Here is a 15623-nt window from a genome sequence, read left to right as displayed (position 1 = left end):
GGGACTGGGCACAGCTGGGCACCAGCCTTTTATTACCATCCTATAGTAATATTGCAGATACTCACTGGGAAGTAATTAGACCCCATAAAAGAAGCAGCAGCCTGTGGTTTGAGCCAGCCCTGGTTCATGACACTCATTTTAAAGAGACATTTCTTGTCTCATTTATGGATGAGATTTTAACCTGACACCCTCTTAACAGTGTGTTAAATTAGAAATTAACTTTGTATGGCTGCTTGCTGGGTAATTGACCTACTGACAGGCTGGGTGCTACAGAATATTTAAAGATACTTTTCAGACAGTGAAGTTCCCAAGAAAATCAGAGCCTCTTCCTTGATCTAGACCTGGGTTTTGCTATTCATATATGGTCAGGTGGAGTGAAGGCTGCCAGCAAGCAGCACCCCTGCTATGCCATGCCCATCCCTGGGGATGTGATGAAACCCAATGGGATGGAGGGAAGAAGACAGAGGGGACAGGGAAGGATGCAATACCCTTACCCTGGAATAGGCTGCGGAGTCTTCTTCTCTGGAGACTTTCAAAACTCACCTGGACAGGTTCCTGTGTGGTCTTCCTGAGGTGAACCTGCTTTAGCAGGGGTGTTAGACTAGATGATCTCCAGAGGTCTCTTCATTCTGTGATTCTGAGACCCTGCCCACTGTAGTGACCACCTGGTGAGGCCAGTTGTCACCCTCCTGACCTGAGTCAGCTGCCGGGAGTATGGAGCTGCCACCTTTGAGAAAGCTGGATCTTGCAAGGTACTGAGACCACATTAGGGATTGCTGAGCATCAGGAGTTCCCAGCAGTAGCCAGAAACCCAGCAGGACTTGGCTCATAGGGCCTCTTCCAGGGGCAAAGGCACAGAACCCTCCCTGGTGCAAGGCAGGGAGGCAGCCCCCCAGCCAGAGGAACGGTCCTGGTCCATAGCACGCATGGACCATGTGCAGGCAGCTTACCTTGGCCAGCTCAGATGAACCTATGCCTGTGACCTGCCTGCAACCTACACAGAGCTGTCATATTTTAGTGTAATTTCCTGCAGCAAAAAATCCTAAGAAAGGCAGCAATTCAGCCTGGGAACTTGGCAACAGATGCACAGCTTCAAATTACATCCAAGCCTAGTGTGAGACAGGGTGGCAATTGATGGGACAGTATCAATGCCCAGGCACAGTCAGGAATGGCCATGGGACATGTGGCATGTACCTCAGGCTGTATCCTGTGGTGGGAAACACCAGCTCCAGTGCTGACCTTGGTCATGGGTGGTGCTGGAGGAATGAGGGTGCAGCTGGGCAGCACAAGGGACAAGGGCAGCGACCCTGCCATGTCCATGCTGGAGCTGGTGACTTCTATCCCCACCATGACCTACCCTTTGCTTTGACTAAAGGCATTTGTGGTATCATTGAAACCTGCTCCCAGCACATGCTGGAGGTGACAGCACTGACAACAGAATCACAAAATGGTTTGGGTTAAAAGGGACTTTAAAGACCACCTGGTTCTAAACCTCCTGCCATAGACACAGACACCTTCCACTACATCAGGTTGCCAAAGGCCTCATCCACCCTGGTCCTGAACACCTCCAGGGAGGGGGCATCCATAACTTCCCTAAGCAACCTGTTTCAGTGTCTCACCACCTCACTGTAAAGAATTTCTTCCTAATCTGCAGTCTAAATCTCTTCTCTTCCAGCTTAAAGCCATTGTCCCTTGTCCTGTCACCACAATCCCTTGATGCCATGGCTGAAAGAATTGAGGGAGACAAAAACTGAGAGTAAAACCCCAACTAACACTGGGCCAGCCAAAAGGTTTTATACTGGAGTGAGAACAGGGTGGAGAGCATTGCCTGGCTTTGTCCTTCAATGGCACAGGTGAGGGGCACAGCTGAAGCCTGTTGTCTCCTGCTAATTGTGTGTTCATGGCCTCTTCTCCTATGAAGGGCAAGCAGGGAGCTCCAAGAGTGGGTTCTTGCAGACAGCAGGACACGAGGTGTGGCTGCTCCAGACACAAGCTTGTCCCGGTGCCTTTTCCATCTGTGAAACAGGCCAAGCCTTGGATTCAATTATTTTTTCCTAGCACAGAAACCGCTAATCATTTATTGCATTAAACCTCCCCCCCACCCCCCATTTCCATAACTTTTCTTTCCATTTTATCCCTTTAAAACTTGGGGGGGAGGGGGGGGGGAAGGTAGGAAAAGTTTGATTTTTCTCTTCTTTTTTGTTTTGCAATCCCAAGGATCCCCTCTCAGCTCCATTGACTCGCTAATTGTAAGTGCTGAGCTGGTTGGGTTTAAAGTTACACTTAGCAGCTGTGAAACATTAGGGTGAAGTGATTACAACCTACTGGAGGATACCGAACATTTTTACAATATCTCAGGAGCATAAGGGAAGGACAACAGGAAATGGCGCAAACTTTCCTACCCCTGCACAGCAACCAGGAGCCAGAGGGAAGGAGAGGGAAAATAAATGTGGAGATGCGGCGCAGGCACAGTTTGGATCCTCAAAAAGTTCTGAAGGAAGCCCCCTGTGAAAGCCTCCTGTCTTTACCCTGGGTCACAGAGGAGGGGGAGCAAAGTTTAAGGATTTTGCAGCTGAAGTTTGGAGCAAAACTCTCCTCCAGGCTCATCCTTAGGGAAAGGAGGATGGAGATCTTGGTGGTATTTTCATAGCACTCTAAAATGGTTTGGGTTGGAAGGGGCCTTAAAGAGCATCCGGTTCCAACCCCTGTGCAGGGACAGCTCCCACCAGCCCAGGCTGCTCAAGGCTTTGTCCAGCCTGGCCTTGAACTTCCAGGGAGGGGGCATCCACAACCTCCTTGGGCAACCTGTTCCAGTGTCCCACCACCCTTGCTGTCAAGAATTTCTTCCTAATCTCCAGTCTAAATCTCTCCTCTTCAAGCTCAAAGTCACTCACCTCTCGTTCTGTCACTACAAGCCCTTGTAAAAAATCTCTCCCCAACTTTCTTGTAGACCCCCTTCAGGTATTTGAAGGTTGCTATAAGGTCTCCCCAGAGCCTTCTCTTCCCCAGACTGAACAGCCCCACCTCCCTCAGCCCTCTGATTATCTTTGTGGCCTTCCTATGAACAGGTTCTAATCATTTGATGTCTGTCATGTGTTGGGGGCCACAGAATGGACACAGAGGCTCCAGAACCGGACTCATAATTTTGTCTTTCTTTGGCTCCCCTGCCAGATTTGCCTTCTCCTAACCTCATCACCAACACACTTCATTCTCAGGCTGGCTAGCACTGCTCAGGGCAGGGCTGGCAGGGCTGGGCAGTGGGATGGGGTTCATCAGCTTACCTTGAGCAGAGCTTCACCTGCAAATCGAGTGAAGCCCATGCCCCACACGCTCTGCACAGCACCAGGAAACATCAACCCCACTGGTCATACCCAGGCCATGGACTGGCTCTCAGGTTTGATTTCATTTGAACTCCAAGCTGTCACGTTTGGAGAACCTTTGACTTTCCACTTCTCTTCAAACAGCCAAACGTTCCCCTCCGTGATTTAAGCAGGCTACATGCGTGTGTTCATTACAGAAACCAGGGCAGGGTAAGACTGCAGTATTTCACCTGAATTCATGAAATCTGAACTCAAATTTTAATAGAAGAGCTCCACTTTATGCAGGGAATGATATACAGTCCACCCTGCTTTAAATGAGACCATTTGCCTTTTGAACTCAGCAGGAGGCTGCTGCTTACTACTACTGGAAACAGTTTAAACCCCTGCAAGTCCAACATGTCTTTTTGCCTCCCTTTGAGCCAGTGGTTTATATCATGGCACAATATTCTGGCTGGGCTGCCTGTGCTAGCTGCTGCCTTTGGAAACCTAGCATCTCCCAAACTCACCTGGATTATTTCTACCACAACAGGAGATGCTCCTCTGAAATCCTGTGAAGACCACGAGCCTCTGGCTATTTTTGCTTTAAGTGGGGGGTTTGTATCAGGTCCTTGAGACTGAAAACTTGGTTGCATTAAAGTCAGGGCAAACCTCCCTTTCTAGACACCATCCATGAGCAGCAGCCTTCTTGTCTCGTGCCTCAAAAAGAGCATTGCTGCTGAGGGGAAGGTGGAGGGAAGGTGGTGTTGCAGGAAAGCACCCAGCTCAAGTAGGGAGGTTTTGGGGGTAAACTAAAGGCAGGGGCCATCCATAGGAGCAGGCATGCACTGTGAGTGAGCCATGCACCATGGGGATGTGTTGAATCAGACTGAAAGAGTCAGGGCTATTCAGTCTGCAGAAGAGAAGGCTCTGAGAAGACCTTATTGTGGCCTTCCAGTATCTGAAGGGGGCTACAAGAAAGCTGGAGAGAGACTTTTTAGGGTGTCAGGTAGTGATAGGACTGGGGAAAATGGAGCAGATGGCTAGATTCAGATTGGATATTAGGAAGAAGTTCTTCACTATGAGGGTGGTGAGACACTGGAACAGGTTGCCCAGGGAGGTGGTGGAAGCCTCAGCCCTGGAGGTTTTTAAGGCCAGGCTGGATGTGGCTCTGGGCAACCTGATCTGGTGTGAGGTATCCCTGCCCTTGCCCCATTGGAACTGGGTAACTGGGTGATACTTGAGGTCCCTTCCAACCCTGACAATTCTATGATTCTATGAGTTACCATTGAATTGGACCCTATAGAGTTATTGCTGAATCAGGTCCTGTGGGGATACTGTTGAATCAGAATCTAGAGTTATCAGAACCTATAGTTATTGTGAACTGGACCCTATAGAGTTATGACTGAATCAGTTCTTATGGAGATACTGTTGAATCAAACCCTACAGAGTTATCATTGCAACACACTTGGCTTTCCCTGGCTCACCGAAGAGCTGGAGCTCAGTGGTTATTCTGCTGGGTCATCTGTGAAAGTACCAAATTAAAGTTAAATTAGCCACCTCATAGCAATGCTTGCTGGTGTTGGGTGTTCATGGGTTTTTTTGTTTGTTTGTTTGTTTTTTTTTTTTAAGCTCTAGGCTTTCTGAACAGTTTTGCTACAGGGCTATCAACAGTGGGGAACTTAGGATGTTCTTTTCAATGAACCAGACTCAAAATATTTTGCTACAGGCCCAGTTCATAGGTTGGTTGTTTTGTTTTCTTTTTCTCTCTCTCCCCCTCTTTCAAACAAAACATCCTGATTCAAAGGAGCTTCTTGCAGACTGGGAATTTCCACATGGCTGTATTGCAGCACTTCTACAAAGTGATTTAATGCCTCGCAACAAAAAATACATTTCCAATGACACCACTCGGTGTTATGTGTTATCCTACTTGGTGTATTCAGTAAGAACCAGCAACCAAGCTGTCCAGGGCAGGAGGGAGTAGAGCAGTCACAGAATCCCACAATCCCAGAATTGCTTAGATTGGAAAACACCTTTAAGATCACCCAGTCCAATCATTAGCCTAACACTGACGAAACCATATCCCTAAGCACTACATCTACATGACTCTTAAATACCTCCAAGGATGGGGTTTTCACCACCTCCACCAACTTCTTCTGCAAGAACTTTGTCCCTTAAGGCTGCTCCTTGGAAAGCCTGGAAGGAAACAAGCACCACGGTGACAACACAATCCCTTCTGTGTATGTGTTAATCTGGATTTTGTTTGAACTTTTGGAGCTGACCTTGGCCTGAACTGTGTTAAAAATTCTTGCTGGTGTGGACTGATTTGACCCCACGGTCCCATTTGTCCCCAGTGCCAGCCCTATAGCCCCTTACTTCAAGCCATTATTTTGCAGACATAAAAGGAACAGCATTATGGCACATATAGCCAGGGGGATGAAGCTCTGAGTACTTACTTACAGGCGAACTCTCCTCTGATTTAATCCCAAGGAAGGTTTTGTTTTCCTTCTTTTTTGCTTCAGAAAGGACTGACTGAAAACCAAGCAAGAAACTGAAATTATTGCTGCAGACTCACAGTTTTTTATTAGTGGTTTCCAAGCCTAAAGAGAGAGGGCAAAAAAGAAAAAAGCTTCTGAGTCGTGGCATTAGAATTAAAAACAACAACAACAATAAAAATCAAGCCCAAGAGTGAATTTGGTATTTGGTGTTTGGGGATGGGAGAGGAAGAGGGTGGTGGGTTCTGCATCACTCAGTGTGGCTGGTTTAAGCTGCAAGAATGCAAAGAGATTTGTGGGTTTCGATAGTTTCCTCTCATTGCCATGACTCAAAGGGCTTCTATTAAAAACAACAAGGAGTGGGGAAGGAAATTTCATAAGCTGACAGCCCCATCTCAGTCTCTGCTTCTCAACACAAGTTGGCTGAGATGTAGGAATTTGTGTGGTTCCTGTGTGAGCCCAGGATTCTTTTATCAGCAGAGTTGTGTGCTGCTGTGTTTGACTGTGCATGTTCAGTAGGGTTCAGGCTGTTATATGGGTTCTGCAAAGCCTCTTAGGTGTGATCCTGTAACACAAGAGGTGGAGGTGGGTACCTCTGCTTCCAGTGGTCTTTGTGCCATCAAACTCAGTGGGTGAAGAAGCAGGGCCCAGGCCAACACAAGTTGCTGGGCTCAGACACCCAAACAGAGATGGGTGTTGACTTGCAGTGGTGCTAAGCGGGTGCAAGTCACACCACAGAACCACAGAAAAGACCCTCAGGACCCCAAGTCACACCACCTCTGTCTCTTGTTTTTAACAATCCTGCCCTTGCAGAGAGGGAGCAGAAAGCAGGGAGCAAGCTAGACTGGCTGCACAACATCCACTGATGGCTTTAATTAAAGCCCTTAAGTTAGCAAATATGCACACAGTCTGGTCCAGGAAGATACACGTAGCCCACAGCCAGCCCAGTAACACTCCATCGACATTGCCATTTAAGCAGTTTCTTGTTTAACTGAGATTTATTCAATGACACATGCATTTCTGGACAGATATCTGAGTTCCAATGAGCAACTTTTTATAACCAAATATGAGAAATTTGTGACTGCAGTTAGTCAATTAAGTACATTTCTAAAATACATGGCTAGAAGAAAACCGGAGCGATAGAGAGAATTTGTCCAAAGAACGAAAAGAAACATTTCCATTTGTAATACTCCTGGCATTGATGAGTATTGGGGTGGGGGGAAGGAGGGCAGCAAGGAGATGCAACGAGGAAGGAATAACATTATCAACCCTGTCCACAGAAAGTTCTCCAGTTCCACTTTCTCCAGTTCATTCCTTAATGCTCGGCACTTTTGCAGACGGCAAGAGCTCCTCTGGGTTACGGAGATTCCCTTCGCCTCTCGATGCCAAAAAAGCAGAGAATGGTTGTGCAACCACGTGCTCGACCAGAAATGGCTTTGAAGTATTTCTCCTCCACCAAACCTCTTCCTGAACACTGCGGGGGAAAAAAGAAGCTGCAGAGCTATCGGGATTGAAGATGGAGTCTCTTCATATTGCACGGGAACACAAAGTCAAGATTTTGTGAGCGTGGTTCAGGAAGGTTGAAGAGTTGTCAATGGTTATCATCAGGGTAAGGAGAAGCATCCAGCGCAGCGGCCGACTGGCAGGTGATGGACACATTGGGATTGCTTAGGTGGAGAGGTGGCTTGTTAACCTGTCTGGATCTCCCCTTGGCTGGTCAGCTGATTTAAGGGAATCCCGTGGGGAAAAGGCTGAGGGGCTGGTTCTCATTAGTCGGGAGGGGCGATCGGTAGCCGTCGAAGTTGCGCGGGATGCTGCCGCTGGTGGAACCCGAGCTGTTACTGAGCGTCTCTATGCTTCCCTCTCGCTGAAGCTCTGCAATGGGAAGAAAGAACAGGTCCCGGTTAGTGGCTGAGAGAAACCCCAAGAGCCATTAGACAGTCACTTTATTGACAAATCTCATTGCATCATTGCTCTAACATTGGCTCACCATCCATCTTTTTCAGGGTGATTTGATGAATCACCCCAGAGGCATCCCAGCTCCTGGTTCTACTTCCCTGACGGGCTCCCAGCTCAGCTGAGCTAAAGCAGAGCTGGATGGAGATGATACACCCTACCCAGCAGAGTGGCTCTTGCCTGGGGAGAAGGCCACTGACTCAGGATGTGTCAGGACTAGATAGCGGGGATGTTCATGGCTGAACTGAGTAGGGTGCAAAGGGTACAGTTAGGTGATGAAACATCTTTCCTTCACAGCAATGGTGCTGGGATGGTGGGGGAGTGTCAGCAATACTGGTTACTGGTGGTGTGTACCAGCATGACATATCCACTGCTATTCTCCACCTTGGGAACATTAGGGACTTTCCACAACCCTTTATCCTGCACAAATGAACATAAATAACTCTGTTTTTTCAAGCCAAAAGAAAAAAACAACCCCTTTCCTACATGCCTGAGTTCTGCTTCACAGCAAAAAGATCAAGCAGGCCTGCCTGTGGCTATCCTTCTCCCAGTCACACACATCCAGACATCTCCCCTCACTGACCTCTCAGAGCCTTTACTGCTCCTTAATCTCATCCAGGAGGATTTTTGTGTGCACAGAGCATCATTTCTAACCATGGCCTCTCTGAGCCACTTGAACCCAACAGTTGCCTGGGTGGCAGCGTGCGGCAGTGTCGCCCCGACCAGCACTCAGCGGTGACATGCAGCAGAGAGATTAGGCAGAGCCCCACGTCCACCACAGGAATCCTCCCCCAGACACATGGTGACAGGCTACAAGAAATGTTCTGGTGAGTTGTGACGTGCAGCCCTGACTGCAACCTCCATCAGCAGCAGGGGATGAGATGGGGAAAGGATGAGGGACAATGGCTTGAAATTAGAGCTGAGTAGATTTAGATTGGACATCAGGATGAAGTTCTTTACTATTAGAGATGTGAGCCACTGAAATGGGTAGTCCAGAGAAGTTTTGGATACTGGAAGCATTTAAGACCAGGCTGGATGAGGCTTTGAGCAACATGGTCTAGTGGGAGGTGTGTTGGAACTAGATGATCTTTAAGGCTCCTTCCAAATCAAGCCGTTCTATGATTCTATGGTTCTATGATAGAGGCTTCCTATCACAGAATTCCTCTGCTGCCAAAGGGGAAAGATGAAAAAAACCCTCGTTTGCTGCATGTTGTCATGTTGTGTGTGTATGGCACAGGGTGCAAACCATGGGAGCATACTGGCAGCTTTTCCTGTCCCTGCAGCAGGAGTTTTGCTTGGATGGGGATGGAAAGAAGCTGCAGAGGCAGGAGTGGGAAGAGCAGTGCCCACTTGCTCTCTGCTAAGTATCACTGCACTGTTTGCACACCTCTGTCTCATCCTGAGATAGTTAACCTTTAGTATGGCCTCAGGTTGCATCAGGGAAGGTCTAGATTAGGAAAACTTTCTTCACTGAAAGGGTCATCAGGCACTGGAACACACTGCCCAGGGAAGTGGAGGAGTCACCATCCCTGGAGGTGCTTAAAAGATGTTTGGATGAGGAGCTTAGGGACATAGTCTAACAGTTGTGTACAGGGAGATGTTAGGTTATGGTCATCTTGGACTCAATGATCTTAAGGTCTTTTCCAACCAGGTAATTCTATGATTGCTGTGGCTCCATGACTGTAAACACCAGGACAGTTCTTTTGCTGCAGCAGGACTGAAGAGGTAAGGACATATCTAGACACAAAGTGCCCAGCAAAAGCAGAAAGTCAGTTCTTCCCTGGAACAAAAAGCATCTCAGTCCAGCACGCTGGAACACTGCCTGGGCATGGTGGGGACAGCAGGCAGGTGAGTGCACACCTAGCAAAGGAGGGCTCAGGGGTTTAGTCCTTGACCATGGAGGTAACTTGCAATGGAGATAATCTGCCCAGGATACATGAAAACCAGATCAGCAGGAAACCAGTCACCCGATAAGCAGCGACACTAATGAGCTCAGCTGGATTCATCACCACTTCTTGCCAGTATTTGGGGAAGGAATGTCCATGTCTAAACCTCTTCATTTTCCTCACATCCTTACTCTCCCATGAGCTCAGGAAGTGAAAACAGTAATTTAAATCAGAAATGAGTGGCGTATCCCACACTAATACTGTGCTTATCCTGTCTGATTTGGGGCTTTTATCTCCCTGCACACACAGCTGGCTTCGGTTAAACGTCCCACGTCAGAGCTCTCGGGTGCTAGGCAGCCACTGCCTGCACTGGGCAGGTTGGGGCTCCCCAAACAGTGCTTGGGCTGCTGAGCTCCTCACAGGGCTGCCTCTCTCTCTCTTTTTAAGCTATAATTGATTTTCAGGCAAATGTCGTGTTTTCAGTCACCGTAGCAAAAGAAGGGAGAGGGAAAGAGCAAGGGAGCAGTTGTTTCCCCACAGCCCCATGGCTCCTTCATGGCCCTTTCTGTCCCTCAGGTCATGGAGTCAAGCTCTTGCCTGTGAACTTCTGCCTGTCCTTGGACATGTCATGTCCTGCCTGCCCTTTGGTGACTCGTGTGGCATAGCATAGGATTTTTGGGAATTCAGACCTGTAGGGTGGCTTTTGGGGGCCTGTGGGATTTCTGCAGCCAGCAGCTCTTGTCACCTCTGTGAGGGACTGCCAGGGGGTGGCACTGCAGAGACTGATGCCAGCCAAGGAAAAACTGTGGACAACACATAGGGGAGGCAGAGTGGTGGGCACAGGGCCTGGCTGAGGAGCCTGGGGTCCTGTCCTGGCTTGGCATCACCAGTGCTCCCTCCTTGCTGCTCCCAGGTAGGTAAACCCTTTTGATTTGCAACCAGGAGGGGCAAAAGAGAGTGCAAAAGAGATGCAAAAGCTCCAGAGGAACTGGAGGGGATGTTTTCCAGCCCTCCAGCCTGCACAGAGCTTGCTTTGGGTTTGAAGAGGGGGTCAGACTTAAAATCCAGGGGAGCTCCTGCACACCCCAAGCACTGCACATTCCCCTGGGTAAATGATCCTAGGTGCTCTCAAACGGCGCAGCGCCGCAGACCTGCTTGCTCTGGAACTAATTACACGGCGCGGCAGACGAGCTGTGTATTCTGATACCCAAGAAAGTGTTGTAAAACCTCTGACTGCTGCAGCAGCAAGCACTGCTGTGCTCAGGAAATTGGGCTCTTGCCCTCGCCCCAGCCTGGCTCTCGTGCATGGCTGGGTCACACGAGATGAGCAATTAGCCCTTACATGCTCACCAGGGACTACCTGCGCTGCATGTATGACCCCTAGGACCACAGCCAGCACGTCTTCCTACATTCCCCTAAATTAACCCATTTTTTCCCCCAGCTGTTTTGTTAATAAAAAAATATAATTAAAACTCCCAATAGTTGAGTTTGAACTTATCTTTCCTCCCAGACCTTCCAGCAGACACAGGAACATTGATGCTGTTCCCATGGGAAGGCTCAGACAAGACTGGGAATGGCTCCATGGTGTTGGAGCCCCTCCTCTTACAGGGTAAAAAAACAGGAGATGATTTCTGATAGATCTGGACAGTCCCACCAAGTGCAGAAGAAACCACTATGGTATGGTGAGGCTGTTGGGTGTGAGAAGAGGCAGGTCCCTACAGACAGGTAGTGCAGGCAGAGCTGACCTCCCACTGCTCCAGGATGGAACAGTCAAGCCCTGTGGCACATCTGGAAAGAGGTGAAACGCTTCTCAGACCTAAACAAGACATGTCACGTAACTGATCAGACCACCAATGTTCTCTGTGCCACCATCCCTGGATGTGTTAAAAACCCCACGTAGATGTGGCACTTGGGGACAGGGTTTAGTGGGCATGGTGGTGGTGGGCTGATGGTTGGACTTGATCTTGGAGGTCTTTCCCAGCTTTTAATGATTATCTCATCCTCTGTGCTGGCAAGACACTTGCTTAAAAAACACAGAATAGAAGCAAAATCCAGGATTCCCTCATGGGAAGATGGGGTGAGGAGCAGGACAGCCTGGCTGAAGGCTCAGCACCATGCTGGCAGAGCAGGACACGGAGGTTACTTTGGTGGAGTTATGCCAAGAATGGACTTGGCCCCAGCATGTCTGAGGGTTATTGTATCTGCATTCCCCCATGCATACACTGTCGAGATGTATTAACTTCCTTAAATGTACCAGTAAAACAACCTCTTATGATACACTTTAATGAACTTGTACAGTAGCCAACAAATTGTGCATCATATAAAACCCATTCGGCCTTATAGACTCTCTGGCTATTTTGTAATAACTGCAATTTGCTTCTGCTGAAGCAAGATAACCAGGGTTGAGAAGTCAGACTCTGCAGAAACCTAAATATTTGATTTGGGGCAGGGTGGGGGGGGAGGTGGAGTGGGTGGGAGAAGGAAGAAAGGGGCCTCTGGGAGCTATTTATGGGGTCAAAATAACATGAGACCTGCTCTTCTTGCAGCATTTCCACCATCAAGGAAATGAAATACTGTGAGAAGACCAGCACTTGCATTATTTTGGCCCCACAAATGGCTCCCTGAGGCTTTCAGAAGCCCGTGAAAAACAAACACAAATACAAATAAATGCTAATACTGGAAACGTAAATAGTAAAACCTGCCCATGTCCCCGGAGGAAACAACTCACAAAGTCCTGACTGCCCTGCAAATGAAGAAAACCAAAAAGGCAGACAGGAAAAAAAGACGAAGGAACAGGAACATCTGCTGAAGCCATGAGGAGAAAGTCACTTCAGGGGAGCTGGGAACAGCCCTGCCTGTGCTTTTGATGGTAACAGTAATGGGCACCGCTGGCATCACCCAGGGTCCCAGAATAACAGGGATTTTCAGGGCACACGTGCTTTCCACCAAGCTGGAGGCAGCAGCACTAAAAATCCTTCTCGCAGCCATCTAGAGCAGGAGGAAGGTGGCACAGTGTGGTCAACCAAGGTCCCCAGCCCACCTTGGGGACAGCCGTCCCTCTCCCATGGCCCTGCAGCATCTGGCACGTTTGGGAGCTGTGGGAACACTGATGTTGGTTGGAGAGGAACTGGGTGTTCAAGGTGTTGCAAAGCAAATCCTGGCTGCTCTCTGCCTGGCGTGGCTTCCAGGGAGCCTGCCCGCAGACTGGCACCAGCACAGCTTTCCTGTGGCACCACATGAGAAACTGAGAACAGAGCCTCCCACAAAACATTTCTTTCTGCTAGTATTCCCAACCACCATGCAAAGCCTGATGGTCCTTGTCTCCTCTTCTACCACCCAAGCCACTCCGCTCTCCCTGAGTTGCTGCCAAGCTGGAGAGGAGGGAGAGGAGGAGGAGCTGCTCTGGGGACAGCCTGGGCTCCTCAGGTCTGGAGCAGCGATGCAGCTGCACCTTCAGTTCCAGAAAGCTCTAGGAACTGTCAAAGGACCCCATCAAATCTAGAAAGGTACAACGCCCTGCCAAGCTTAAATGTGAAACCATTTTATAGGGCACATTAATTCAATGCCTGAAGAAAATCTATACAGCCCTCTTTTTGCCCGGAACACTCATAAATTATGCTGCCTTTCTCCTTCAAGCTCTCTCTCTAGTGGTCCACTTGAAGCCGTGGTATCTCCTTTATGTCTACTCAAAGAAATCTCATCTCCAGTGCATTATTTCTTCTAATGGTTTCCCCCTTTTCTCTCCGTTTGCTTTCCCCTCTTAAGCACAGTTGCAAAATACCCTCCCAAATCATTTGCTGGAAGAACTGACCCTTTCCTCTTACCTAGCCAGGGCTGCCCAGGCTCCCGCACAGCCTGGGATAAATGATACAATGACAGCAGCCTGATGTGTCAGGGCAGCGGGGAAGCGGCAGCAACTCTGAATACAAGAATTATTCTTCATCATCTCAAACCGTCACAACACATTACCCTCAAAGCCGCAGCTCGCTGAAGGAGTGACCCTGGACTGAATGGGAGAGTGCTCGGGGAAAGAACTAATTGTAGCCTCTTTTCACACGTCAGTCACTTTTCACAGCACCAAGCCTTTCAAGCTCAACTAATGTCAAGTTCCCTTTTCCTTTTGCTGGGCTGAGTATTTCTGATTTTTTTAAGGATGGCATTTTTAAAGGAACAAGGTCTCTGGTGAGGGATGAGGCCAGGAAGGGGAGGGAAGGAAGCGTCGGGCGTGAGCACGCATCAGAAAGTCCATCAGACGCCTGAAGACTCGTTAGGAATTAGGCAATTAACAAGTAGGAATGCAGGAAGTGGGGTAATGGCCAGCAGGGCTCGAATCTCCTCGATTTCAGTTCTGTCATTCACAGCAATTGTTTCAGGGAACGTTTCGGGCTCCACCATGCACCAAGGGGGCTGCGAGCGCGGGAATGGCCTCAGCCCCCTCCCTGAAATTAGGATGCAAGATGAGCATTTTCCAGGGGTGGGGAGGGAAAACAAGGTGCAGTTGAAAAACCACCTCTCCCTGGCCACAAGTAGTTTTGGAATGAACAGCTAAAAGGCCAAAATTAGAGCCTTATTTTTAAATCAAAGATAATTTCCTTCATTTTCAGGAAAAGAGAGAAGAGTCCCTGCTGACAGAGCTCTCAGAATGACAGCCCAGTCTGTGCTCCTGGGCAGCAAACCTAAGGGCCCTTCAGACCTTCTTGTCTTTAACTGAAATCCTACAACATTTTGTGGCCAGAACTGATTTTTTTCACCCTTACCTTTGCACAATACCTATCACAGGGGACTTGCTGAGCTGGGCCGGGGCTTCTGAGTGTTACTTATTAACTGTAATGAATAATAATTATGTAGCTTCTGCCATCTGGATTCACATTCAAAAGGATCCTATATGGAGCCAACACTAAAAGGCAATTTGTTGTAACACAATGGAAGGCTTGAGGATCTCTTAAAGTGTTTGTAATTTACCCAATGCTCCCCAGTGAACGGATTAGTTAAACATTTTTATTTCACTGATTGCTGCTGAGGGGAGTGGGATATGCTCCCCCTTCCCAAGAGGAGCTCACACTGGCCCCAACGCCTGGCTTCTGCTTCCCAGTACTCCAACACACACTTTTACACATCAGCTCTCCATCCTGCACTGTTTAGACAACATCCCAAACTTAGCTGGACACTTTTGGCTCTATTTCTGCATGAACACTTACTATGAACATCATAACTGGTCCCCATGGGAGCTGGTGCCACTGCCTGGGATAGGCATGGTGCAGCCCAAGGCAGGAAAGGGCTCGAAAGCTAATGTGGGGTTACAAATTCCACCCCTGCCATAAAGCCTTGGAAGCTGCATTGCTGCTACTGCAGCAGTAGGTTTTTGCTTGGGTATTCTCTTATTTTTGTAATAGGAAATGCAATTATGCTAATGAGGGAGCTCTAATTATAATCCATCTCCACTACCCTTGGCGGCTGCTCCGAGACAAGGACCTGCGGAGCTGGCTCCAGCCCTGTGGTCCTGCTGGCAGTGAGGGCAGGGGGGAGGAGGGCATCATATCCCAGAGGTAAATCTTCCCAGATGAGCAAAACCAGTTGATATTGAACTGCAGTGTAACAAAAGCACCAAGTAGTCACTAAAGCTCTTAATTTTCCAAGCTCCTTTTCATTTGAGGTGGACAAAAAGAAATTTCTGGGCAAATCTATTTTTTACTTTGCTCCTTTCCAACAGGGGCACAGAAAGTCACTTCCCAGCTCTCTCTATTGCTATGAAGTTGACAAATTTGTGTGACATAATTATAATTAAAAGTGAATTAAACCTGCTCTCTGCCCCATGCCCTGCAGAAGACATTAACCTATGCCAGCTCCCCTCATGCTCCAACCACCAGTGCAGGCAGCAGTGGGCACCAGTTTGCTGTGATGTTTTGGGTGGCCATGACAGAACTCCCCCTAAAAAATGCCTCTTTTTCCTTTTTTCTTAAGGCAGCAGTGTGAGAACAGTAATTTTAAAC

General features: G+C 48.5%; 1 protein-coding gene across 1 annotated transcript in view; it reads right to left on the bottom strand.

Moving 5' to 3' along the window:
• Positions 1 to 7517: 7517 nt before the first annotated feature.
• The window catches only part of BCAS3 (BCAS3 microtubule associated cell migration factor), a 372406-nt gene continuing 364300 nt past the window's right edge, over positions 7518 to 15623 (bottom strand). The window contains exon 26 of the mRNA XM_054394123.1: positions 7518 to 7666. Within this exon, the coding sequence (XP_054250098.1) occupies positions 7518 to 7666 (149 nt within the window). The remainder of the gene's footprint in view (positions 7667 to 15623) is intronic.

The sequence above is a fragment of the Indicator indicator genome, chromosome 30 (assembly GCF_027791375.1).
Source record: "Indicator indicator isolate 239-I01 chromosome 30, UM_Iind_1.1, whole genome shotgun sequence".
Taxonomy (NCBI): domain Eukaryota; kingdom Metazoa; phylum Chordata; class Aves; order Piciformes; family Indicatoridae; genus Indicator; species Indicator indicator.
This window is presented reverse-complemented; position numbering and strand designations above follow the sequence as displayed.